The sequence below is a fragment of the Lacerta agilis genome, chromosome 3 (assembly GCF_009819535.1).
Source record: "Lacerta agilis isolate rLacAgi1 chromosome 3, rLacAgi1.pri, whole genome shotgun sequence".
NCBI classification, from domain to species: domain Eukaryota; kingdom Metazoa; phylum Chordata; class Lepidosauria; order Squamata; family Lacertidae; genus Lacerta; species Lacerta agilis.
This window is the reverse complement of record NC_046314.1, coordinates 95,451,808-95,461,492: the sequence shown is the minus strand read 5'-3', so window position 1 is coordinate 95,461,492 and position 9,685 is coordinate 95,451,808. Positions and strand designations below refer to the sequence as shown.

Below are 9,685 nucleotides of genomic sequence, written 5' to 3'. Positions count from 1 at the left end.
ACGCTCTTCTCCCCACCCAGGAAGAGTGAGCAGTAGCAGACTTTGGACTCTCAAATTTCAGCAGCGCCCTGTGTGGCACTAAAATTTGGCACCCACCTACCCACCTCTGTTCTACATCATTGTTGCAGCGCCCTCTCTGGCGCCCAGTACAGCCAAACTGGTTATGCTACCCAGTGGAACATGGGTGCAGCCAGAGTTTTTTTTGTGTGTGTGTGGGGGGGAGAACCTCAGCTTTGTATTGATTTGGGGGGCTGCCCCCCCCCGCGGATACGCACATGCTTTGGAGTACGGGAATATCTACATCAGAAACAAGGCAGGGGTGGTGGTGGTGGGGAAAGATAGATCGATATGGGGATCTGCTGCTCGGGTGGATCCTGCTACCTGAGGCAGTCGCCTCACCTTGCTGGCGCTGGCTCCGCTTGCGACGCTGAACTAATGAAGCAACCCCCTCTGGAAGCTGGATGCGCACGACTCTCCTCAGATAGACTGCCTCAAGCTCGTCTCTTTTCACATAAGGCCTTTTTATCCGGCGACGCCCGCGGCGGGTGAGGCAACACCCAAACACCCCACTTCCTCCTTCACACCCACGCCCAGCCTTCGAGAGGCTGAACAGCGAGGCTTGGCTCGCGTTGGGAGGCTGCAGCAGCAGCGGCAGGCAGCCCCGCCGCGCGGTTTGACTGACAGCGGGAGAGAATGTGGGACGACCGTTGGTCCGCGAGATGGTGTCAACTCCCGCGCCGCGCGCCGGCAGAAGCCGAAGAAGAAAAAGCCACTGCCGCACTTTCGAATCTGGGCGCGCGGAGCAGGGAGGGAGGAGGAGTAAGAGTGGGGGAGGAGGAGTCACGCGCAGGTCCACAGCCCTGGCACGCTCCGCTCTGTTTAACAGCCCCCCCTCCTCCTGCCGCTGCCTCCTCCTTCCCCCCACCCCCACCCTCGGGCGCTTCCCTTCCCCATCGCCGCTGTTCCTTCCCGGCTCTACCCGACAGCGTGTGCCTCCTACGTGCGTTCCACTTGGTACGGCCCACCTGGAAGATCATGGCGATTGATGGTAAGTAGGCCAATAACGGGCTCCTCTCCTCTCGAATAACCCCCCTCCTCCCCCCTACCTGGGCAGCGGGCGCGGTAGGCGAGGGGGAGGGGCGAGCAACGGCGCTGTGGTGCCTGCCGGTGGGTGGTGGTGGTGGTCGGGGGGGCGCCTGCCCCTGAGGAGAGGCGGCGGAATAAACAAACGCATAAATTAAAAGAATGAGAATGAGAAAAAACAAACCCCAAACCAGGGTGGCGGGCGCGGGGGAATGATGATGAGTGGTCTTTTCCCCAAAGTGAGCGGCGGGGGCGAAGGGGCGCTCGGGGCGGCTCTCCCCCACTGTGGTGCCAGGCGCTGCCTCAGCTCGACCCCCGGCAGCGGCGGCCGTTTGCTCGAGGAGGCTTTTTTTGTGGGCGCCGAAAACGAGAGGCAGCCGCCTCCGCAAACACACGCCGATATAATGGTGGGGGTCCTGTATATTCTGTTTACATGGTGTAGGTGGCTGACTCTTCAGTGACATGTAAAAATTAAGTCCCCTTCAGGAATACAGTAGTAGTTGCCACACCGTTATTGACCCGTTTTACTTAGAAGTTGTGTCTGTCTTAGGCACCACCACCCCCCGCCCTGTGCCACAGGCAGCAGCTGCTCCTGGAAGGCGAAAAGGTGCCTCAAGAAGAAGTGGGGCGGAAGAATGCCGCTTTCTTTTTCTCACTTCGCCAAACGCCTTCTGGCAAGCCTTTATGTGAATGCTTTTAATAAGTGCCTGAGAGAAATAAAACCAGCCTCGCAAAGGCAGCTGGGTTTCAGGGGGGCTGCAAACAAGCAGGGTTCAACGTCCCGTCCCCCCTTTCCCGCCACCTGACCTATCTCCTAGAGATGCTGCTCTCAACCCTGGATACAGCTGGTTGCGTGGAGTGTTTCCAAGTCTGTTGCTCTTTCTTTATCATCTGAACAAGAGGAGGGGGTATATATACACCCTCTCGTCTTATTCAAATGATAAAGAAAGAGCAACAGACTTGGGTAGACTTCAGGCGGACTTTTTAATCAGCTGCTTCACAACTAAAATACTGCAAACAAAAGAGAGAGAGAGAGAGAGGAGCTTCTCTTTCCCCACTTCCCAAGGAAGGCAGTCATTGGAGGCAGTCATTGGTCTTTCTGAACTCCATTCTTTTCAAATATACCTTTTAAATTTTGTAGTGTGTGGGAGTATTCAGTGCATTTGGTTGACACTGCAGGAAGTTGGGGGGGGGGAGAGAATTCATTGCTGCTGATGAGCTGGAAAATGTTCTTATTAATATGTTCGATTCTTAGAGAGAGGTACGGATTTTACTTGTACTCTCTCCATAAAACTAAAGTTTGAGTGAAGACCTTGTCTTCTTTTCCAGTTTTCCTTGCTTCTATCCTTTGAGAATAGTTGGTTTCATGCATTTGACATGCACATTTATTTAGTTTGTGTATTGGCAGTCTGATCCAATGCATGTTTCCTTGAAAATAAGTCACAGTTGCTTCAGCAAGTTTACTCCCATGTAATTATGCATAGGATCTTAGTCTGAATCAGTCCTTTCCCATGTAAGGTATATAAAGGCAGACAATTATGGCAGTAAAATAATCCACATGCACATGTCATCATTTATGGCAAGATTTGTTCCCTTTAAGCATCGCAAGTGGGAATAGAAGGTGTGATTATGTTATTGGAAGTGCACATTGGGAAACAATATTTCACAGTTTCTCAGTTGAATAACATACTAAGGTGGAATCTACACAAATATTTAAAAAGCTGTGAAAATGCTGTTTTAAAAAAGTGTTTTGAAAAATACATTGAATTTTGCATAGCTCAGTGTAGTCATCTAGTATTACATTTGTATATTGTACTTTACACCACATTTAAAACATTTTATTTGCAGCTGTATGGACAAGAGTAATTTTCTCCCTAGCCAACTAGCTTGTGTCTGTTTTATAGTCTTGAAAAGTGTGTAACAACACATGACATTAATAGAGTAGTGCAATCTTTGTTGATCATTTCCAACTATGCTGTCTGGTGTTTTGGCCTGTCTTAGAAGACAGTTATTTGTCTTGATAAAATTAATTAGTAGTCATTGCCATCTTTATTATCCTTGTTTGTTTATCTTGTAGACATTGATTTTCTTTTTTTAAGAAAAAATGAGGGAGATTATCATGCAAATATCTGAATATGTCTTATATCTGAAACTATTTTAATTATTTTTCCAATTCACCACATTTAATAACAAGATAACACACATATTATTTATTAAATTTATATCCTTCATCTTCTTCCAGAGGTGCCTGACACTTAATATTGTTGGGTGTTTTGTTGTAGCTTTTTATTGATATACATCTTGCCTTCATTAAAGTGCACTTTTCAGAGCCAAAGTTACTAAAGATAGCATATTTGTTAAAACTCCTAAATGGAAAATGCATTCTTAAAGTGTTGAGAAGATCCTGTAATGGTAGTGAATGGTTCTAGGTGTTAATTTTGTTACGTAGAATACAAGAGAAATATCAGTGATGGGCCCTTCTGAGTCCCTCCAACCATTCTATGCCTGAACTGAGACTTAATCTTGGCACTTTTTCTCCTGTTTTCATGGTACAGTAGCCTCTGCTGGTGGAGCAGTGGTTATTACTATGGTCCGTCAATTCAAAACATGGGTTGCGATTCTGCTTTACAAAACATGGTTCATCATTTCGGACATCATGTCACACTATAGTTAAGCTTTTTAAAGCATTGTTTGCCAGATGATGCTGGGAGACATTCCTAACACATGGGATGATAACTCCTTCAGGGTGGAATAGGTAGGGTCCTTGTAAGTCTTCTGCCTCTCCCTTGTAGGGAGGAGCCATCCTGCCCTCCAGACCAGAGCTTTGATTAGGTTGGGTCTGACCTAAGCTCTGAAGAGTTCTGTCATAATTACTTTCAATTTGCTATGGGTGTTTTGCGGTTTGTCTTTCTTTTCACCTTCTGTTGCTTCTAAATCTTTTTCTGTGGTCTTCTCATGTTGTTTTCTGTTTTATTGTCAGTGTTTGCATTTTGTTGGTTGAAATCTCGGTTTTTTTCTTGTTTTTCACTTCATTTCCCCCCTTCCCTACTCTATCTTTGGAGGGCGAGTTACACATAGTTTTCATTGAGGGATATGTTTTGTTAGTCCTGGGGTTGCTGTTATCTGCCAAACAATCCCTGTGATGTGAGTGCCTTCAGGCACAGAGCTTTTGCAAGTCTTATTTCCAAAATTATCTGAGTAGGAAAGGCATTTTGTTTGTGGCTCTTGTGCTATCTCCCTTACAATCCAAAAGGATGTAGTTGGTCTAGTGAGAGCAAGTCCCACACCCTGTATAACCCAGCACAATTGCCTGGGTCAACGCTGCTTTTAGCAGCATAATATTGCTGCTTAACCTTGGTGTGGTTTTGTAATTATGCTTGTCATAATCCAGAGCATTAAAAAAGGTCCATGGTGCAAATTTGATTGAATAGTAGTGGAAATAGTGAGGTACTGTGTGGGAATACGTTTTTAAGGTGCAATCACACGACCTTCAGGTTCATAACCAGCGGACCCTTTCACGGCCAGTGGGAGCAGGAACTCCGGGAATTACTGGTTGTCCCAGATGCTGGTTATCCCCACAGTACTGTAAATATAACTACCCCAGGCTCTGAAATTCAGAAATTAAGAAGCATATAGGTTCGTTCACTGTACATGGATGTAGGGATTTACTTTATATACAGTGAAATAAACTTTCTTATACAATTTCTTGAAATATTGCTGAATCTCTGGCTGCTAAAGACTTAATGAATAAACCTGACTCGTGGGACTGAGGATCACATTTTGTAGTAATTATATAGTCTAATATTGTTGCATGCCACCCCAGTCTCCAAGCTGGGCACTTTCCCAGGGTTTATGTTTCCTTTTGGAAATGAGGCACAGTGGAGACTGTGGTGTCTTTATGATATATGGTTCATTTACACACAGCGGTACCTTGGTTTGCATACATCTTGGTTTGCATACATTTTGGATTACAAACACGTCAAACCTGTAAGTGCGTGTCTCAGTTTGCAACCTTTTTTTTGGATTACAAACAAATTTTGGAGGCCCCATTGGTGAAAGCGTGCCTTGGGTTACAACCTGTTTTGGTTTACAAACGGACCTCTGGAACGGATTATGGTTGTAAACCAAGGTCCCACTGTATATACAACCCGAGCCTACAATGGAGGGGTTCCCAGCAACAATACCCCAAAAGGATCTTGTTTCTCCCATAGCCGCAGCCTTAGATTCAAATAGAAATCAAACATTGCTCTCAAATGTTGCTCTGCCTCTCTCTCCAGCTTGTTGCTTTATTTCTAGATCACACCACTGCCCTCTCAACTCTCTTCCAAACTCTGGCTTGTCTCTTGATTGAGGGGGCCCCACCCATTTGCCATCTCACACCAAGCTCCTTAATCACCTCATCAGAAAGCTAACTTGGCTTGGTTAGCTTTTAACACTTGGTGGATCCAGGGATTAGAGGGTTCTGCCACACATCTCAACACCCCAAACTCCTCGCAGTATAGTCTTGCATAGTATAATATTACAGGTATCCACAAATCTACTTGTCAGGGACTAGAACACACAGCAGCCCACAGGCTCGTTTTCCATTGCAATTTTTAAACAAGTAAGAAATAGCAGGATTCCCTTCCCATCAGCATAAGAAAGACTGCTGCTGTTTCTTATCTTACCCATATGCTGTCAAAATGTGAGATGACCCTGCATCTTAAGATATGGGAAGTGACTGGTGACAAGCACAAGTAAGGGCTGGCTAGTAAGCCAAGCCAACATTTTAGACACTTCAGTATTGTAAATGTACAAATGGCTTTTGATTGGGTTACTTGCTCTGGGGAACAACTCATTTTCATTAGCTTGAAATTTCATTCTGCCCAGTAAAGTACTCTGTATAACTGCAAAGCTTGCATACTTAAGTACCAAGGTAGATTGCTCCAATATGAGTTATAATTATAATTTAGATATTTTGAATCTACTGTTGTCTATAGAGGATAGAATAAGAAACTAATAACCCCCATTTGATACTGTAAGTAAGTTTGAATGTCTTTCAAATAATTATAAATACCATTGGATGATTATTAAGCCCGCCTAAGATAAGTTTATGAATACTGAAATATATTTTATCGTTTCCCCACTTAACTCTCTTTCCATGAACAGGTGGTGAAAGACCCTGTGGCGTACATGAACTAATTTGCATTAGAAAAGGTAAGCATCTTCTTTGAATACTTTTAATTATGTAAACATTTTTTAAATAGTGGAACAGCCTAGAAGAGTTAAGCGGAAAGAGCAATCCAGACCCTCCCTTATGTTCAGTTCTCCTCAGCTCAGCTGGTCTCCCACTGACTGATGAATGTCCCCACCAGCGGCGGCGGGACACAGCCCTGGAATGGGGCATTCCAAGATTGTGAAGAGGCTGATGCTGAGCTGGCTCAAGATCTGCTGGATTCTGGGCCAGCCTCACAACTTGTATGTCATCATTGGACCTAGCCATTGTGCTAGCTGGGAGATGGCATAGTAATCAGGTATGAATTGGGCCCAATTGTCCTGTCTCTTACTCTGCTGTAACTGCCATTAGTGGTAGGACTATGGATGCAGTGGTTGTTCCTTTACTCTGCCTGGCATTGTTGGTGGGGTGGGAGTTAGGGTTGCTCTCTAACGCACACAAATGTGTAATAGACTATCTGGCGATAGTATGTAGTTCTTGGAAATAAAAATATAACTAAATTTTCTCGCCTGGTTGTTTTTAAGTGATTCCTGCTCATCACAGGCTATCAGATAAATGACTGTTAATTAAAAATTGCAATCAGATTTCCAGGAAGTTGCTTCAAATTCAATCTAGTTTCTGTATTTTTGCATGTAGTAAAGCCTATTTCAGGCAAACTTATCTCCTGCAGTCTTCATGTGAGAAATGCTTGCTACAGAGCAATTTGTATAGCCTACACTGTAGTGTAGTGGACAGAATCCTATATTCGGCCTGGAAAGACCTTGGTTCAAATCTCCTTCAGCGTGAAGTGCTGCTGGCAAAAATTTGGGTGAAAGATGACTGGTGGGCCATTTCAAAAGAATTGAAAGGCAAGACCTGGTCCAGAGATGGACAGTTTGTCACAACTCACTTCAAGGAAGGACATAATGCAAATGTGATGTAGAATAACCAAGCAAGTGCTAGAAACCACCCCAGAATTGGTCTTACTAAACATCTTCCAAGACAATAATGCCCACTTACAACACAAAGAACTCATAATCCATCTACTCTCAGCAGCCAGAAACATCATAACCAGACACTGGAAAGACCTGACAGGAGCAAACATGCACCAATGGTACCAAGTAGTATGGGAAACAGCTCTACTAGAAAAACTAACCAGTAACCTGAAACTGACACGGGGACAAACAGAAGAAGACACCTTCACCCCGGTATAGTTCCCCTTCATCACACACACAGCCCAACAAGACAATGACAAAAAATCTACTGACAGCATACAAATCAATATGGCTAACCTGATCCAAAACACCCACCAACCCCACTCACAGAGGAAACCAAAGATAACCACAGCCAACCACAAATGAACAATCACACCCTAAGCCAACCCCGACCTCTCTCACCGCCAATGGAGCACAAGCGAACAACAGAGAACCCACACAAACAACGCTGACACCAAACCCTAGCCATATTAAGTAAAATAGAAACATCGTCACCCCACCCCACCTATCTCCCACCCCACCCACCTCTCTCCCCCTTTCTTCCTAATGTATCAACAACAAAAACTGATTTGTAAAAATGTGATACGGAAAATACGAGAGAGACATTGCAATACCTTTGTAAATCAAGAAATTCTTCATAAAAATATTTAAAAAAATAATAATAATACAAATGTGATAGAATAATAAAATAATTGAATTATCGAATTGTAGGGTTATCTAGTCCATCCCCCTGCAATGCAGGAATCTCAATAAATAAATGAAACCTTTATTAAGCTATTTTAAGCATGCCAAAGCACTAGGGTTGTCCAGTGCAAATTATTTATTCTTCTTCTTCTTCTTGCATGGCAAACTCCCATTCAGTATCAAATCTTCATTGAAATTTTCAGTTTCAAAAGCGGCTTGCAATGCAGCATGGAAATTGCTGTTCCAGAAACACAAGTCAAAAGTTTATTTTAATGCATAGCCATAGTTGTATGGTTCTTTAGATCCAGGCTATAGGCTATATGTGTCAAATATTAATTGTAGGCTAGTGAAAGTTATTTATTTTACTTATTTAAGTCATTTATAGAATGCTTACTGTCAATAGATCTCAAAGCGGTTTACATTTAAAAATTCCAAGTACATATGTATTCAGTAAGCCCATTCTCCTTTCATGTTTAAATTAAAGTACTTGGAAAATATAACCTATTCAAAATACATGATTGATTTCGGGTGTAATACTTTTACAGCTAACAATTTGAATATAAGTCTGGCATATCAGTAAGAGCAGCATAGTAACATCCTGTAAATGCCTGGATAAATACAGGTTTATCTCAGCACCAAAGTGCCAACACCAAAATGCTATGTCAGAGTTTCATACATAACAAAACAAACTTATATAAACAAAAAACGATATTGTGTAAGCGATCTTATGTAAATATACGAATAAAAATTGATTCAATCTTACAAAACCTATATAAGTTCAACGCTCTTACTAATGTATAATAGACTTCCCATCAACTCCCGGTGCATTTTAAAATTTCTAATATCGAATGAACATATCATTATACCATCATCTTTTCATATTTCTAATATATCTACAACGTATCATACCATTTTCCTATTTCTTTGTTATTATTTTATACATCATTATTATTTTTATATCATAAATTAGATTCCAAAACTCTTTGATTTTCCTGCATGTCTACCACATGTCAGAGTAGTATCAGACAAACATGGAATCATCACAAAACTGTGCAAAGAGGAATTTATTAGGAGTGAACCCTTATACACCTTGGCTGCTGATAATTTACACCATGATACTATTTGTGGGCCACAAGCCTTCAGATGGTATCTTATGCCTACCTCAGGTTCAGGCCTTTTAGTTTTGTTTTCTTAGCAACAGAAGTGTGCTTATGGGGGGCTGTTTTGCAAAATGTTTTGTAGAGATAACCAATGCTCCACTGAACTGGAATCATTGTTCCTTTTGTTGGTCTATCACCACCTCTGACACTTGAAAGGGGTAAAGTCTAATCTGCAAAGAGGCCTAAATTCCAATAACCTGTGGGTATATAGAGAGTTTTGAAACTATTCCAGACCTCCTGCCCCTGTTTAAATAATTAAGACTGAATGGATGTGACGAAACATATTTTTATATTGTTATAAGTTGCCTTGAGATTGAGAACAGAAAGTAAAATGGTTAATAATAAATATTTTAAGCATTAGCAAATAACTTTGTCATCACCAGTTTGTTTTTTAGAAGGTATGAAACTAGATACGTATTTTTCCTTTAGTCTGTTATTATCATAATGCTTTTGTTTTGAAAGCCACTTACTAGCTCTTTAATAAATCAAGATTATATAACCCAATGAAACTAGATAAGTACTTGGCTATGGTGATTGAATTTCCATTGGTAACAATCAACTGAATTATT

At 42.3% G+C, this 9,685-nt stretch overlaps 1 protein-coding gene across 1 annotated transcript in view; it reads left to right on the top strand.

Annotated features, from left to right (window-relative positions):
* Positions 1–791: 791 nt before the first annotated feature.
* SYT14 (synaptotagmin 14) overlaps positions 792–9,685 on the top strand; it is a 70,945-nt gene continuing 62,051 nt past the window's right edge. Inside the window, 2 exon segments of the mRNA XM_033144841.1 lie at positions 792–1,048; positions 6,232–6,279. Of these exon segments, the coding sequence (XP_033000732.1) occupies positions 1,036–1,048; positions 6,232–6,279 (61 nt within the window). The 5' untranslated portion in view covers positions 792–1,035.